The sequence below is a fragment of the Montipora capricornis genome, chromosome 6 (assembly GCF_036669925.1).
Source record: "Montipora capricornis isolate CH-2021 chromosome 6, ASM3666992v2, whole genome shotgun sequence".
NCBI lineage: Eukaryota > Metazoa > Cnidaria > Anthozoa > Scleractinia > Acroporidae > Montipora > Montipora capricornis.
Genome location: NC_090888.1, coordinates 44,582,581 through 44,600,080, shown reverse-complemented (window position 1 = coordinate 44,600,080; position 17,500 = coordinate 44,582,581). Strand labels below are relative to the sequence as shown.

At 39.2% G+C, this 17,500-nt stretch overlaps 2 protein-coding genes across 5 annotated transcripts in view; one reads left to right on the top strand and one right to left on the bottom strand.

Annotated features, from left to right (window-relative positions):
* The window catches only part of LOC138052239 (uncharacterized), a 12,505-nt gene extending 8,024 nt beyond the window's left edge, over positions 1-4,481 (bottom strand). Inside the window, exons 1-3 of one of the 3 annotated variants that reach the window (XM_068898625.1) lie at positions 4,330-4,481; positions 1,140-1,339; positions 374-496 (exon numbers count right to left, since the gene is read on the bottom strand). In XM_068898625.1, coding sequence (XP_068754726.1) covers positions 374-496; positions 1,140-1,328 — 312 coding nt within the window. In that variant the 5' untranslated portion in view covers positions 1,329-1,339; positions 4,330-4,481. Of the gene's footprint in view, positions 1-373; positions 497-1,139; positions 1,340-2,104; positions 2,186-3,773; positions 3,927-4,329 lie in introns of those variants that run through there. The other 2 variants (XM_068898624.1, XM_068898627.1) reach the window with 2 other exon arrangements.
* Positions 4,482-5,274: 793 nt separating this feature from the next.
* On the top strand, positions 5,275-16,007 carry LOC138052236 (uncharacterized). 2 transcript variants are annotated; one of them, XM_068898621.1, is made up of 7 exons: positions 5,275-5,408; positions 11,018-11,445; positions 12,063-12,203; positions 13,943-14,113; positions 14,755-14,830; positions 15,049-15,129; positions 15,651-16,007. In XM_068898621.1, the coding sequence occupies exons 1-7, from the start codon at positions 5,405-5,407 to the stop codon at positions 15,785-15,787; spliced, it is 1,038 nt and encodes a 345-aa protein (XP_068754722.1). In that variant the 5' UTR covers positions 5,275-5,404; the 3' UTR covers positions 15,788-16,007. The 2 variants fall into 2 exon arrangements, with proteins under 2 accessions (XP_068754722.1, XP_068754721.1); XM_068898620.1 differs by having other exon boundaries at positions 12,060-12,203.
* Positions 16,008-17,500: the final 1,493 nt, after the last annotated feature.

The following is a 17,500-nucleotide window of genomic DNA, read 5'->3' as shown; positions in this document are numbered from 1 at the left end:
CGAGGACAGTCATCACTAAAACAGCAAACGGTTTGAAGCCAGGAGTCACATAAAAACTTGATCAAGTAAGATCTTCCAGCTGGTCAAAGTAGTCCTGAGAAGGACTAGAGTTGTTGGTTACTTTGACTGAAGTTTTGATAACCTGACCGAAAGTCACCCTCAGAGTCAAGGCTCTGGAACGTGAGTCAATAACATGCAGTCCTCCTTCATTAAGTTTTGAACACTTTTCACTAATATCATCCAAACAAGGCGGTTTAGGCTTTCAGATGCGAATACAGTTCCGATGAGAGGCTGATCCATTGGTACACGATACGTTAAAATAACAATATAAGGGAAACACATATCGTAATATTGGCTGAACGTCGGTAATTACCTGCTTTATAGCTTCCAAATCTTCCATTTTCAAAATAGCCAGAATTTTGTCAGCAGAAGATGACTTCTTCCAGCAAAACGTATCAGAGTGAACTGCACTCAGTCCTAAACGAAGTTTTTCTTCCTGTAAAGTAGACCGATATACAAAGTCACGTAAATGCTATTAGCAGAGCGACGGATTGAAACGACAAAAATGGTGGGCAACTATAACTTGCTACAATAGGACAAAATGCTAAATTGGCAAGAATTTTCGAACAGCACGGTTTGACAGAAAAAAGTCGCTCTGACATAAGGCCTATTGACATGCCACCTTCTCATACATGATTTTGATTTCGCCATCATTAAAATCTTCTCCGTCTTCTAACCAGTACTAGAATGTTTTTTCTAAAATAATCATGCACACTTGCTTCCTTCGTATTCAGCTGTTTAATCACGAGTTAAGACGACAAATTTGTGGGACGCGTTTCTTTACATCCCCGTAAAAAATAACCGGTTGCCGAAAGCCATCCGTAAAACTGCAGTCCATTTATTTATAATCCACTTGTGCGTCACGATCTGCTCTTTTAAAAACATTTCCCATTTAACATGTTTTCAAGACAAGAGCAAAGTTAGCACGCCCTTAAACGTGTACCCTTTGAATATACAAGAATATAAATACCGAAATATCGCGTGAAAAATTTGGAGCTTTCCACAAAAGCAAGCCGACTTAACCATCTTTCTCGTTCTTTCTTTTACTTTGATAGCAAATCTTTTGATTCAAGTAATACCTGTAGGAAGCTGGATCTGCTTTTAGACGGAGCCCTCGTAATGTACAAAAAAAGTTGCTGGCGAGGATGCCTGTGTCCATAGATCTCAGTTTGTTGGACACAACTGAATACGTCTATCAAGTACAGGTCGTCCTCGTTGCATAGTTCCAGACAAGATTTTTGCTCTCTCAAGGGAACTTCGTCCGACATCACGTTAAAAACTACATGAAAGAAAACAAAGAATTGGGAATATTAGTTAGCCGTGTTACATTAAGATCAATATAGGCAACAAGGAAGTTACTGGTTGTGATACTTTTTCAGGTATACTCTTCGTCTTAATTAACTGCGAGGTCTGTTTAAAGGGTTTTGAGAAACAACACAATAATCCACAAAAGTTAAAAAAAGAGCAACAGAACTGAGGGTTTCAGATTAATTATATCATGGAAACAGAACATGAATAGTTTAGAAGACCAAAATCAAACTGCTTGAGCAAATTCAGTATGATATATCAGGAGCATGGGAATCCAAGCGGTTTAATGAAGGAAAACGCTTGGTAAGTAGACCAGCACGTTGGAAAGCCAAATGGGAACAGTATTTTATTCAGCAAAGGCCAACTTAACGTTAACAAAGGCCCCAGATCCCGATGGGCGGATCTAATCAGTGATATTTGTATTCGACAAAAATGATTGCGCTAGATAGCCTCGATGACACGGTTAGACCAATAGACACTGGTAATGGACTCCCTGCTAAATTTAATAAGAGTCCCTTATGGTCTCCTACCGTCTGCATGACACAAAGCCAAGGGCTTCGGATGTCACTGTCGACCAATGGCTTGACCATCGAAACTTATCAGGACCAACGTGTTCAACACAGCCAAGGATAATCTCGGCTTGTCAAACTGAAAAACAGAAGACTCGCCACAGATCTCGTTTCTTGTTATTTAGCTTGTACTAACTGCACTCCAAATAATAAATTCGTATATTTACCGTCATATTCTTTGGATTGTGCTATTTCTTAATGCTTCAACCTCAATAAAGCATGGTGGCTTAAATCAGTGAAGTCTCGTGCCCAGGACACGCGCCGATGAACACTGTCACGGGGAAGTGTTACCACCATTTGTTGAAACTCGACAAAATATCGCTTTTCTGATTGGTCAATGAGAACTTTCAAAACATTACTCGTGCCCATAAATCACGAAATGTGCTCGCGTTCACTGCACTCGCGCGATTATTTATTGATTGATTGATTTATTTATTTACTTTTCTTATACCCTGCATTCTTAATGGTCCTGAAAACAGGTGGAATATTTCTATCTTGCCCTAGAACCGTACAGAATCGATTCATGATGAATCGCCGCGTCACTGACAATACGGAGTTTAAGATCTACGACGCGACGGTGACGAAAACGTCATTTAAAATTGCAAGTTCAGGTTTATTTATCTTTTTCGTCATTATGTCGGTTTGGCTAACTTCTAAAAACTAGTGCAACTTTCCAGGAACTGAATTAGGAGGTGTGGCGTTGAAGCTACGACAGACAATTCAAATTCGCTGCCTTGTGTTCACGTTTTCCGTAAAACTTGAGAATTGGTCATTTCACGTCGCAGATTTACCGAAAACGAGAAAGAAATGTGCAAAAATGGAAAATGCACGTGTAGAGCGTGCAAAGCTATTGTTTTGCTCATTAAATATGCAAAATCTGCGACATTTTCGTTGCCGTCGCGTCCTAGATCTTAAACTCCCTAATCTCTTTGTAGCACGTTGATGTAATAATTTGGTGGTTTTAGGATTTTAAAAACTATTACCACTTTCTTTTGAGTGCTTCACCTCTTATGTGAGGAAATTGAATTAAGTCGAGAGACAAGACCGATCATCGCCTGAGTGATCAAGGTGACTGACCTGTCACGACGCCAAGAGATGTTTTTAAATCACGTAAATAATTAGAAGATCGCCAGTGCTATCTTCCCGACAGAAAGTCACGTTAGCAAGAAATATGCCAAGAGTTTATCATTGGAGAGAGAATTTGCGTTTCAAAATCGGCTCGGGTGGTAAATTGACAGTTCCAAAGTGAACAACTTATAAATATTGGTGGTTTATTCTGGGCTGAAAATTGACTCTTTCGTACCTATTTAACACAGTAGCGCAAATCGCAACTTAAAGTTCCACGGAAATTGTAGTAGCTTTATGTAGCATTAGGTTACGGTCTATATATTTCAGAAAGTTTGGGTTACACGAAAAATACATGACAGCGCAGAAGTCTTTGTCAACATCTCTAGGATATCAATACGGTATACACACCAAGCCGTAAACAAATTCGGAATGCATTCGCCGAAGAAAATAAACGATTGTAAAGCTAGAATTTTAAACTACTGGAGTGAAACTAGATCGCGAAGAGCTTCAAGATCGAATTTTTTTTAACAACGAAGATCAAAACAAAAATTAGGTTTAATACGAAGAACTTTACATGCGTATAGCTTGCGCTGTTTTCGCTACTTGTACGCCAATTATATAAACCGCAATAAAGTTCTTTAGAGACAATGGCAAATTATCCGCAAAATGCCGGGTTTAGAATATTCAATTCGCAGAGCAAGGCTTCTTTCTTTCTTGTATCGTTACCGACTTAAAGAAATTAAATGTTAAAAACACGAACATATAAACCTTGTTGGCAATCCTCTGTGGTCTTCAGAAGCTCAAACATTTACTGAATACAGTGTCCAAAATAGTCGAGGACACCTGATCAATTCCTCGACAGTTTTGGCATAAGCCGGTTTGACTTCTTTACTTGAAAACAACCTCTATTTAAAACCTGCGGCGAATCTTTAACCGGTCTCGTGATCTCAGCGTGGATTCAGACAACGAAACGGAAATTTACACCGTGGGGAATCCCCGACGCGTGTGTATTAGTTAAAGGTTAAAATCGCGTGAGCATCTGACGAAGTTGATGCCAGATCACGCGCGGTATTGTTTATTTACGAGGCACGAGCATGTTGCGGCTTTCTATGCTAAGCTATGTTTAATGCGATGAAGAGGCAACCGGCTGGCTCAACATATGTTTTAAAGGAAAATACATTCCACAAACAAAACCTCGTCTTAAAAAATATACTCTGTTTATCAATGAATGCATTGTAGAATTCACCACGAAAAAAACCAAAAGGAATAATCCGAAGCTATAAATTACTAGTAGAAAAGAGAACACTCAAGATATAGTACTTACTTCTGTGACTAAAAAACCTCTGTACACGTCTAGATCTGCAACTGAAACGTTAACAGGCTGACCCCTTTCTGCACAGTGTCTTCAATACATGCGACGAGTAGTTTGGCGGGATCCGTTATGCTAATGAATTCGCACCAACCAAATAACTTAACAACCGAAAGTATTTTAGGAAATAAAGAGAGCCCAAGAAGAACGATTTTTTTTTTCTAATGACGTAAAAGAATCTGTTTTAAAACGGCTGTCATTTAGAAGGTTTCTCCAAGTCTAGTTTTTCATTGGATTTTGCCAAAGGAGGGCATTGTTATTAAATTTACATCTGTCAAAATATACTTGTCAGTAAATCAACAACTTGTCGGGAAAGTACCCTGTGCAATTACAGATCCATCGAAAGTCTATGCGACGGTGTTTTTGAGTACTTCGTCTGGGGATTCCCCTGGTGAGTGTTTGCGGCTTGAGTGATCTGCATAAAATGCTTTCGAAAGCGTTTTCAGTTTCAGTGGGAAAAGGTCTTGTTGAAATCATTAGATATTTCGTTGTATTTTTTAAACCACAAATAAGATAACTTAACTTATAAGTCTTGGAAGGAAATACTTGGATGAAGGTTTCGAACATAACGGTGCAATCGTGCAAATGTTAAGTGAAACATCGCGACCGATCACCACAGGTTTCATAATTTTCGAGTTGCTATTCGAGGTTGAACTAGTTAATAAAAGTTTTGCAAGTCTTGTTAAAATGATAACGAGTGTTGAAGGGTCTGGAATGTGCAACGCAGCAAAATTTCCGCTTGGGAAAAACCCCGAGATGTTGGCTTTCCTTTCTTGGTAATAAGATAAAAAAACAAAATTGCTCTCCAAGGAAGTTCCAATTCATAACAATAAATAATAAACAAAACTGAAAATCCGGCGTGAAATATAATATGAGGTCAAGTTGATCGCTCTTCTTAAGGTGTGATTGGCTGTGACTTGTAGATGCTACATAAGTAAAGGGAACATAACAAGTTCTACGCAGTACGTCGCAGCCTCGCAAAGAAACGGTGCTGTCACTCTACGGAGTTAAAAAACCAACACATTTGACTATGGGTAAGCTTTGAAGATAAATGAAGTAGACAACATCTCGATTTTGTCGGCGACGGCGTTTTCCTAAAAACTACAGCTGAGGAAGGCCATTCCTTTTTTTTCCTTTTTTTTTTTTGTGAAGGACGTCCGGCAGCAGAAAACCGCTTTTTTCGCGTTGTCAACAAAAATGTCCTTGTTTAAGTCCGTTTTTTCCTTTTCACTAGATAAAATTTCAGTTAGTGTGTCTGATTCACTGGAAACGACAACAACTGAATTTATAATTACACAATTCGTTTGAAACTTTAAGGAAACAAATTCAGTGGAACAACAGTAACGCATTAGGTTCGAGCATTTGTGACACTGCGCCAAATTTGGCCGTTGGCAAAACCAGGATCGGATCGGATCGGATCGGATCGGACCGGACCGGACCGGACCGGACCGGACCGGACCGGACCGGACCAAATGATTAATAAATGTGGACAGTTTTTGTATGCAAGGGCCAGCTGAACAAAGTACAAGTGCCGGATCTTGGGAGATCTGACTAGCAAATAATATTTAGACTAAAAACAAAATAATTATGGAAGGCTGGTTGTACGGCTCTGAGGATATATAGTTTTTGTTTGACCAATATTTCGTCGGGTACGGCCCGACTTCTTCAGGGAGTTATTTACGAGTTATGAGTTAACTCTCTGAAGAAGTCAGGCCGTGCCTGACGAAAATTGGTCAAACAAACACTATACATCCTCACAGCCGTAAAACCAGCCTTGCATACTTATTTTGTTTTTAGTCTTAATAAATGCAGTTTACGCCAACAGATATAGTGTAACCGAGTTTTCCTTTTATTTTCAGGAGCCGGTAAGACGTCAGACCACCGAGAGTTCTTCGAATTAATTTATCGGGTATCGGATGCCGCTTCACGAGCAAAATGACTTCACAGTGTTGTTACTCACAAGCCATCAATCAACGAAATTGTCTCAGGCGTTCTCGATATTCTGATTGGTTGTTTAGATATCCGCATCTAAGGTTGGAGTAGCCAAAAATATGCGAGGTATGTTGTGTAAATGCACGCCATGAGAAATTATTCTAAATATCGGAATCTCCTGACAAGCTTTTGTTTGATTGATGGCTTGTGAATAACAACACTGTGAAGTAATTTTCCTCCTGAAGCGGCATCCGATACCCGATAAATTTAACAGAAGAACCCTCGGCGGTTTCACGTCTTATCGGCGCCGATCCTAACACTTACCAAAAGATATTTATAGTAAAACTACATTTACTAAGCTTTCTTCTGATGTTTAATTTGTTATGATTTTATTGAAACTAACGCGAGTACGAACTTTTTTCCGGAAGGACACTCGCGAAGGTGGGAAGTAACCTTAACTGGTGACCCAGGGATTTCATGTGTCTATTGGCAGGAATTTTGATATTGAACCAGTCCGGGTTTTGTCGATCCGGTCCGGTCCGGTCCGGTCCGGTTCGGTCCGGTGCGGTCCGGTCCGGTCCGGTCCGGTCCTGGTTTTGCCAGCGGCCGCCAAATTTTGCGTGAACGAACAATGATAAGTCCGTGTGCCAGATAAGAGTTTAGACTAGTTTAGATGTTTTAACGTTTATTTATAAAACTCTGTACGTCTAAGTCAAATCTTTTTTCAGAGTAAAAAGGAAAAATACTCCGCGGACTGGCAGATACTCTTCAGAGCGGTGTGTAACGGTCGGGTTTGGCATATTGTAAAAGATAGACTGGCTTGGATCTTTAAAACGTGGACTGGATTTGTAAAAGATGGATTTGTAAAACATGGATTGTTGCTACCAATTCATACACTGAAAATTATTCCTGTTTATTTTCTTTTTTTGCGACGTTCTGCACGCTTTTTTTCGTGTTTACTGGGTGCACAGTGTTCACTTTTTTTACGTATTTGAGTTAACGGAAAAAGCTTGGTCCAGATATGGGCAGTTACTATAACAAATCTGGAAAACGTTTCTGTTCCTGCTATGAGGAATTTAAACATTTCAAGGACATTGCGCTTAGATAGAATCCACTGTTTTATTCATATTTAAAGTAAAATTTGAACATAATGTCAACAAAGCAGAACCTATCCTTTTGCGAACATGATCCAAAATGAAACTATCTTGTCATTTCCTAACCTGTCTCAACAAAAGTTTACAGCTGTATAAGTAATGAAGCCTAATGCTTTATTTTTCGACAACACATGTTCGTGCTAAATTAACCTTTACGTCTTTTTATTTATTTATTTATTTAGCTTCGCCTAACTGGAATACAATATAAATTTATAGGTAAAAATAGAAAAAATAATACAAGGAGAAAAGAAAAGAAAAAAAAAATTATTAGGCGGGGAGACCACTACAGCATAGCCAATTACAGTGGATCCCTCGTTAATTATTTATATAAAAATACTTAATAACTAAAGCTACTAATATGTAAGCATGAAACTTGAGAGGAAACAAAGCGGAAGTCCAAATTGCTAGAAGCAGCACGTTAGCGGGCATAGGAGAGACCTCGCTGTGTTACACCTAGGACAGATTGTTCTCCAGGTTCTAATGTCGTCAACGTCGTACAAGTTCAGAGCCTTTTTATAATATTGATGTAATAAACTTTTAAATGAAGCTAGAGAGATGTGCCTTGTGCGTAGCTCAGCGGGAAGAACATTCTATGCGCGGCACGCGCGTATGAAAAATGAACGTTGATAGGTAACAGTTCTACATCGGTTAGGAATATAAGTAATAGCACTGCTGCTCGATGTCCTAGTAGATCTCGCAAATTGTCTAGTTACAGGTAAAGCTTCACTGTCTACGAAAACTAAGTTATTAACAGCTTTGTAGAAAAAAACCATGTCCAAATATTCATGCCAGTATGAGATGGGTAACAGATTTGTTAGTTGGAGGCGGGTCTTATAGGTTACATCACAGCGGAAAGATAGCTTCAAATTTAGTTTTGTTGCACGGCGCTGCACGTTTTCAACTCGTTTAAGTAGGCCAATAGACTGTGGTGACCATACTTGGGTTGCGTAGCCGAGATGGCATCGGACGATAGAAAGGTAGAGTGTGCGACGCGTTTGGGTGCTTTGGATGTACCTAGAAACTCGACGCACCCGGAGGTTGAAGTGTTTAAAAAATCGAATGTTATATCTCCTAATTTAACAACTTGTAAGAGGAAATTGATTTACTCGGATCACGAGAAAAGATATTTCAATCTTATATTAGAAAGAAAACCGACCAAACGATAACATCACTAGCAAATGTGGTTCTCGGTAGCGTTGCTTTGAAGCGGCGGATTCACCTTTCAACTTCTTGATGCAAACATGACGCTGCATTTCTCCAAATTTAAAATCCGCCAAATAGACGGACCCAAATGTCCCGCTTTTAAGCTCTTCTATAATTTTTACTGAACTCCATGACAACTCTGGAACTCAAATGCACGACATCGTTTTTTCGTCAGAGATAGAAGCTTAAAAGAAGCTGCTATCTCTTTCCTCGCACAATCACCTATCTTCTCCCGCGAAAAATTAAGATATGCAAAATTATTTTCGTCAAAGGTCTACCTTAAAATTCGCCTCGCGGGGCCGTGAGGATAAAATCAAACATGTTTGATATTTTTGGCCTCGCGAGACAAATTCCTCAATGTGTGCGGCCATCGTGAGAATCGGGCTGAGCTTGGTTTAATCAAGCAGCCAATAAAAATACATGGCATACTCACGTGACTCCAGCGGTTCAGGATGCTCGTGGTGTCGGAGAAGAAATTCCGACGTCACTGAAGTCACGTGAGAATGCCATGTATTTTTATTGGAGGCTTCATTGACCAAGCTCAACTCGATTCTCAGGATGGCCGCACACAATGAGAAATTTGCCTCGCGAGGCGAAAAATATCAAACATGTTTGATTTTTTCCTCACGGCCTCGCGAGGCGAATTTCTCACCAAAAGTTCCCCGCACACGGTGAGAAAACGGCTGAGCAAACCGGCTGGCGAGGCAGTTTGCTCAGCTCTTTCCTCACCGTGTGCGGCGGGCTTAAGAAATAAAAAATATAAGCACGAGGGAATTTTTTTTTGTTTTTGAACACGAGAGAATGCTTAATAGCCGTAATTACTTCTCGAATGTTCTTAAAAATTGGCATATGCTAATATTACTCAACAATGCACCAACAAAAAATTTTTTCAGTACTTATTTAAAAGTCGAATAAAATGACAATAAAATAAAGCAATTAAAATGAAAATGGGATAGACAAAGAAATAAGCAAATCATGTCAACAAACTATCCAACCACTATACACCCCAACTATACACCCTTTTAATAAGTCAGGATGTTGGCTTTCCCTTAATTGGAAATATGATAAAATAACAAAATTGTGATGGAAGGAAGATTGGATTCACAACAATAGATAACAATGACTGGAAAATTAAAAATCCGGCGTAAAATATAATATGAGGTAATGTTTATCGATCTCCTTGAAGTGTAATTGGCTATAACCTTAGGATGACATAGATATAAAGTGACAGCAACATAACAAGTTCTACGTAGTACACCACAGCCTTGCAAAAAACAGTACTGTCACTCTGCGGAGTTAAAAAACACATTTGGCTATGGGTAAGCTTAGAAAATCCGTGAAGTAGACAATATTTCAATTTTGTTGGCGATCACGTTTTCGTAAAAACAACACCTAAGGAAGACACATCCTTTTCCGTATTTTTTTTTCCTTTTCTTTGTAGGGTGTCCAGCAACAGCAAACCGCTCTTTTTCGCCTTGTCAACAAATATTTTCTTGTTTAAGTCCGTTTTTGCTTTTCACAGGATAGAATTTTTTTGTGTCTGACTTACTGGAAACGACAACAACTGGATTTATAATTATATATATACTATTCGATTCAAATTCAGTGGAACAAAAGTAACGCATTCGGTTCGAGCATTTGCAGACCGTGTGTCAGATTAGAGTTTAGACTAGTTTAGATGTTTTAACGTTTATTTATCAACCTTTATAAGCTTTTGTACGTTTTATTCATTTCTTTTTGCAGCGTAAAAAGGAGAAATACTCGGACGGCTGATATTCTTCAAGGCGGTGTGTAACGGTCAGGTTTACCTGATATCCGATCGATGGCATTATTCATACTAGCCTGCGTAGCTGTAGACTGCGCGCGAGCAGTCTCTCTTTTGCTCTAAATCGTTGAAACGAACGAACACTTCAAAATGGCTGAAACTGCGGGTCGCAAATACCGCTTTCTAACCAAAGCCCGCGGTATTTGCGACCCGCAGTTTCAGCCATTAAAAGTCCAGAGTAACAGAGACTGCTCTCAGTCTATCGTAGCTGGCGGTATTGAGGGGCGCTGTGAAATTAATTTTTCCTCTCGCGCCAACAATACCAAATTAATGCCGGCACTTACGCAGGCTACCCACATACAAGCACTGCAGATTTGTGCCTTGTGGTAAAGATACGGCCTTTCAATCAGTTCATTTTGGGACGGGGTATTGAAACAAAAATTGCTTCCAAGGAATTGGTGGTTTATGAAAAACGGTTGCCTGAGATAGGTCTATTCGCAAAGGCAGGTTTGCCAGTTCTTGCGAAGGACTTGGAAATTCAATCCACAAAAGTTAGTTTTCAGAATGTATCACATTTGTTTTGTTTCAGTTGACCAACAACAGGTCAACAACGACCGGGGCTCAAAATACGTTCAAGTCAGCTGCTGTTACGAAGTCAAGAAAGGACAAGACACTGTATCAATTGAGCACAGCTGTCTGGTGAACGCAGGTAACACATGGATTATCGATGTGAAATGTCGACCGAAACAAAGTCTTGTCAAAGCGCAAACTGGACAATCAGACCGCTGGAGAAGCCTAAAGGAGGTTTACCCTGATGCAAAAATAGTACACAAACATAATGACATCGAAGTAACCCTTCCAGTGCTACCGGAAGACATTGAAATCGCTGCTTTTGGACGACCAGGAAAAAACGACAAGAAACGAATGCAAATGGTGGTTCTTGCAGAGCAGCCAAGGCAAGGACAAGACTGGAAGATTTTGATCTATCTGGTAGATGATACGACAACAGCATGTAAGGTACTTCTGCATTCCCTCATATTATTTCTCTATGGCTTCACTCCAATTTGTCTTGATAGACCAATTTCGATATATTAAAATTCAGTCCTAAACAAAAGGCATCATCTCGAGACTCTGGGGAATAAACTCATACAAATCCTTATATTTATTCCCCGGAGCCTCGAGATGACGCCTTTTGTTTAGGATTGAATTTTAATATATCGAAATTGGTCTATTAGCGTTCTCTCTTTGGATTGCCCTGAGTACCAGCTTTTTTCGGTTACCAATGTTTATACTATAGAGTTTTCCATTGTCTCAAGCTTCTACAGTGCGCTTGATTTTGCGTTTGACTTTACTGAATGCACGTACTAGTCTCCATGTACAGTGGTTGTATGTCTTCTACGCTACTCTCGGGATGGGGGGGGGGGGGGAAGGGGGAGAGGAGTTAGTCGAAGGCACTTAAGTTGAAGGCCAGTAAGTGGTAGCAATCACAGAGCACTATTTTATCGGCGACTATTCGAGATCTGTATTACATTTTTTAAGTAGTCGACCTAACGTCAGTACACGCAGCCGCATCTGTTTTGAATTATGGTGAACCACGATTCTGAATCAATACATTTTGCTGCAATAATCAGCAGGTGTGCCAGAAAGAAGAAGAAAGACATCACAAACTTCTGGTTCCAGTGGCTGGGATCTTTGTGTCCAACAGTGATGAGGATATCATAATTGAACTCCATGCATTAGAACACGGATGGAAGATCAAAGGAAGTAAAGTGAAGGTAAGCAAAAAGTGATAAAGTTTTGAACAAGTAAACCATTTTGGCAATTGGTTTAGGCTGCTCTGAATCCACTCCAAAGCCGATGTTTTAATTTTTGCATTGAGTTTTATCAGAAACCCATAAGGGTTGAAACGTGTAACGGCCCGTTGTGTGCTGGGAAACAAGCTTCTGAATATTCAATTTGCTAAGTACCATATTTGCAACAACAAGAGAGAAACATTTAACCAATCAGTTCGCAAGAACACCGTGATGCAATACCACCAATGTTTTCGCGCGAAATTAACTGGAGCGAGGGGATTCCAAATATGGTATTTAGCACTGAATATTCGGAAGCTGTGAACGCGCGTTACACGTTGGTTTTATCTTACCCTGAGAAATCACTTTCCTGCAACAAAAAAATCTCATTTATAAGCGTTTAAAGACAAATGACTATACGGTTCTTTTAGATGGCGTTTTTGTTGTCATGTTAACCTATTACGTCACCTTGATGAGTACATCTTATTAAGCAATTATTGGTGTTTCATTTGGTGCCAGAACACGGATTGCCGTTCTGTTGTAAAAGTAATCCTGCTAAAGAGACATTCCCTCCAAATTGTCGAAACTGGCATGAGACACATTAACTTTTCCCGAAATTTTACGATCCTGGAGGAATCATTTCCGGTGCATTGTCCCGTCAAAAAACGTATAATGGTAAAATTACTACTATAATACTTCAATTCTAAAGGCAGAGTTTGATTGTAGATTAACCGGCGTGGGAAAATTAAATAAGCGTTATCACGTCGTCAGATCGAATCATTCTTTAATGTACAAAATGAAACAGATAAAAGAGATGACTAATTCGTTACCCCATAGGCGCAGGCGTAGTTCCCTTAATTGATTAGGGCCTTCCTTTCGGTGATGGGCTGGCCAACCGGATTCGATCCCTTGTGACCTGTGCCCTTTAATCCGCGTAATGATTTCGTTGAAGTGGGTATTCAGAATTGAATTTCGTGCTTAAGTCTGTAGCCTTTAGATGTAAGCACTTATTTCAGTCATGGTTTAGGGCTGCGGTTTCAAGTGATTAGCTACCATGTATGGTCAAAGATTGTCCTGCTTGGGCTAATTGTCTTATGGGCGAATTGTCCGACTCTAGTTTTTTTAAACAACCTAAAAAATCAGGGCCCGGCGTTCTCGGCCCTGCATGGTGGAATTAAAGCCCTGTTTATACCGGCAAGTTTCAGTCCTTGACAATTATCATTGCTCGTGCATATGATGGACAATTTTTCCTCGACAAGTTCTTCTTCAAAAGGAATAATTGCTCGTGTAGACGATGAACAAGTTTAGCCTGTGTCTGCAAAGTCAGCGAGTCCATAAAAATGTTCCAGTTCCTATAGCTCGTCGGAGCTCATGCACTCTACCTCGTCTTCCTTTGTGACAGCAAAGAGCCTGAGTGTGATACTGGAAACTAATCTCATCAATATACCCTGCCACATTTTCTTTTTGTCCGTTTACACGAACAAATTTATATCATTGACAATTCTTCCTTGGCATTTGTCAAGGAAGAATTGTCAAATTTACTTTATTTTTTACAAGTTTCCCTTGACAAGGAAAAAATACTTGTCAAGGGAAACTTGTCAACTGTAAACGGGGCGGCCTTACAAAAGAAAATCTTGAGTTATCGCTACATTTGCCGGTGATCATTAAGATACCAAAGTTAAAAGATATCGATTATTTCTTATGTGTTTTTAAATTGCTTTCAGACCATCAAAGCAAGTGATGCTTGGAATGCGCCAGAAAACGCCACCGATTTTCCAAGCTGCCATTTTGATATCATCCACGTGGACAAAACAAAGCAATCTTTTTTCTGCGGAATCACAGCATCTCATGAAAACGACACTGCGAGATCTGAGATTGTGACCTATTTTAAACGAGTTAGTAGATGAAATTCTTAGTTTTCAGTAAAAGTCAAGGGAGCCAAATGCCACGCGAAGAGAATTTCATTTTAAAGACAGCTCGGTCTGAATGGTATGATATCCTACTGAACTTTAGAGACACTTCCTCTCTTTGAATCGCCCTTCAACAAAGGAAAATGATGCAATAGTTCAAGATAAAAGTAAGAGGAAATGGGTAGCCTATATACTGCCACTGATCTGCAGTTCAGAGTTCATCGTCAACGAAGCTTCCGTAACACGTATAAGAATTCTCTCTTGAAAAAGAAAAGGTGTCAAAAAAGCTTCATACTCAGTTAAAATCAAAACCTTAACAGGACACTACAATTTCTAACCTCGTAACACCTCCTGCAAGTGATTTATTATACTATTTTTGTTAATTCCCAAGGCACCGTTCATTTCCAATGAGCAGATATCGTGTAAAGTTGCTTATGTTCTGGTGTGCTTTCGTCTCAGAAAAATCATACCTAAAAAAATGGAATAGACTTTAACGTACAAGCAGCAAATCAGACTTGCATCAGACTCAAAAAATGGAAAACAAAAGGTTACCATAGATTGCAAGAAACTTTAATGCAACCCACTCATGAATATAGAATTCAGTTACATGACGTTGTTGCTTTTAGGAGAGAAGTCAAGAAATCATTCAAACTTCGAAGAACTTACCGAAAGCCAGTAAATACCAGTGTCTTCAGCTAAAAGGTAAAAAAAGCAAAGGATCTGAAATTGTCATTTTACAGAGTTTACATTGACACGAATAGTCCAGAAACGCGGTAGATGGGTCAACGGGTCCCGAAATGATCCGTCACCTGCCCTCGTTGTTGACTGACTACATGGCCGTTAGGGTTAGGGACGATTGTTTTGTAAAGTCGTATTTACGTTCCCTTTTTTTTATTTTTTATTTATTTTTTTTTTTTCAGATGCCGGTGAATCGCTATCAATTCTCTGGTTTTGGTTATTTTTTCTTCGATCTTCGGGCGTCCAAGCTTCCCGCCCAACAGGTAATGGACATTAATTACACAAACCTTTATCTCATGTTCCATGCCCCTGACTTCTACTCTCAGACGACAATAGGTTATCAAACGTTCTCAACGAATTCGGTTACCATTTTACCAATATCGTTTTGCGCCAGTGTATGTAGAGTATTCACCATCTTAACACCTCTTCTCTGCTAAATAAATCAGAAGTAACATAAATAAGATACCACGCAAACATAACTAACGGCCCAAAACATATATACCGGGGCGATACAAGTATGTTTTCCCTTTGGCCGCTCGGGTGTGATTGATACGTTGTTAATCCCTTCAAAGAAATCAATTAGAATGCATTCAAAGCATGACGAGGGACAGGAAAACTAGCTACCAAAGCTTCAGAAATTAAAAGTTTTTCATTATAATAAAACATATAATTGTAGTACGTGTGAATGTTATTATTATTAGTGTTATTAGTGGTAGAGAGTAGTAATGGTATTGTGTTTGCGAAATTTTTGCTAAAAACCCACATTATTATATCTTCTTAATAGGTACAGTTCCGACCAATCAAAATCAGCGTTTTATGACAAAGAAGGATAATTCAGCAGAAACCCTTTACAAATCGTGCTTTTTATCGTCCGATGCCGATCTTTTGCATAGTTTAGCTAGGCCTTCAAATGCAGATTAATATCAGCGTTTTATTGATCTGTCCTTTTTGTGGAGACTAATTTTGTCGGAACGTTGTCCGAGTTGTAGAGAATCTACCAGCTACTAAGTTAGTAGATTCACGGCAACTTTGGCAAGGTTCCGACATAATCATTCATTCATTGAGAGTGTAGAACGAATGAAGCTTGAAATCAATCTGTAGAATCTTTTAACGCTGGAATTAAAAAAATTCACTTCAACAACGAGTGTTTATTGACTATTCAGTTTGAGTGAAAGTAGACTTTAAAGTAGATTTTATTAATCAAGTGGGGAAGGATTATGCGGTCAAGCCCATCGTAGAAGGAATTGCCTGAAAATAGAGATGCGTCAGTTATAGTGAGAACAAGGGCCTTATATTAGAGGTATTTACATGAGACCTGTATGAACTTCAACTGGTATGATATTTTTGCAGCAGTTCATACGAAATTGGGACAAAATGCTTGGTGCCTGGTTTCGGACGAAACTTGATCTGTTTTGCTCTAATAAATGTATGGCTCACCCAAAAGCATGCAGGCTTGAAATTTTTGGACACGTTCTGAGATTTGTTTTTCTACATGGGAAAGGTACGAACTCAGACCGGAACCAGAATTTCTCAGGCTCGGTCCTGCAGCAACCGAGACGAAGTAACACTGAGTTCATTGTCGGGCCGGTCTCATGTAAACGCATGAAAAGAAATGTATGGAAGCTGATGCGAACTCGCGCATATCGGTTTGAGTTCGTCCCGTCTCATGAAAATGACCCTTTAGAATATTCCTTGAGCACACAAAATACCAGCCACTAACTCATGTGGCCTGAAAGGGACAGGGAATTTTGTGATCAGTTTTCCTGCTTCAAAAGTTTGCGTTAACAAACTCACGAAATTTCGACTTTGTAAACTGGTCAGTGTAAAATGTAGACTGCAGACGGAGTAAAATGCAGACTAAAGTTATAATGGAACTGTTCAAAAAGCCCATACCCTTTAGAAGTGCTAACTGTGTTAAAGGTTTGGGCTTTTTCAACAGTTAAATTATAACCTTAGTATAGTCTTCATTTTACCCCTTGTCTGAAGTTTGCATTTTACACTGACCGGTTTGTAAGCTCAAAATTTCGAGTTTGTGAACACGAAATTTCGAGTCTGAAAATGCAAAATTTCGAGTTTTTTAACTCAAAATTTGAAGTAGGAAAACTGATCACGAAATGCCATGTGCCTTACGGGCCACCGTATAAGTCTCTGAGTTGATTCTTTTAAAATTTAACAAGAAAACAACCTGACTAGTACTGCTGATCGAATTAATAACGAAAATAAGTATTGTGTGCAAGCGATGGAACGAGATCGTTTATACTTCTGTTGTCTGTTTGATATCTCGTCGAGACTGCTGCAAGTAGCATTTCCGATCTTCAAGATTTCAAAATTTTCTAGCGGAGAATTCCTTCAGAACCCCCTACAAGTTGGTTTTATTCACATCACACAGGAAAAAATAGGTAAATTCAACGATTTATCAAATTTCAATACGAATAGACAAGAAATAGTATACTGCAAAGAGTTTCTGTGTACAGGAAAGTCTCAGAAAGATAAGTAAATTTAACGGCATTTTATAGCTTCAAAGAGTATCCTTCAAAATGAGTTACAAAATCATTTCTAGTTTTAGTGGGGGAAAACGACCTCTTTTGCACTATATAGATTGAATATTTTACCATAAGCAACGTTGTCAGCCTG

Coding starts and splice junctions, on each gene's coding strand:
- LOC138052236 (XM_068898620.1), top strand. Junction 12,204..13,942: donor TCAAAGGAAGTAAAGTGAAG/GTAAGCAAAAAG, acceptor AATTGCTTTCAG/ACCATCAAAGCAAGTGATGC. Junction 15,130..15,650: donor CCAAGCTTCCCGCCCAACAG/GTAATGGACATT, acceptor TCTTCTTAATAG/GTACAGTTCCGACCAATCAA.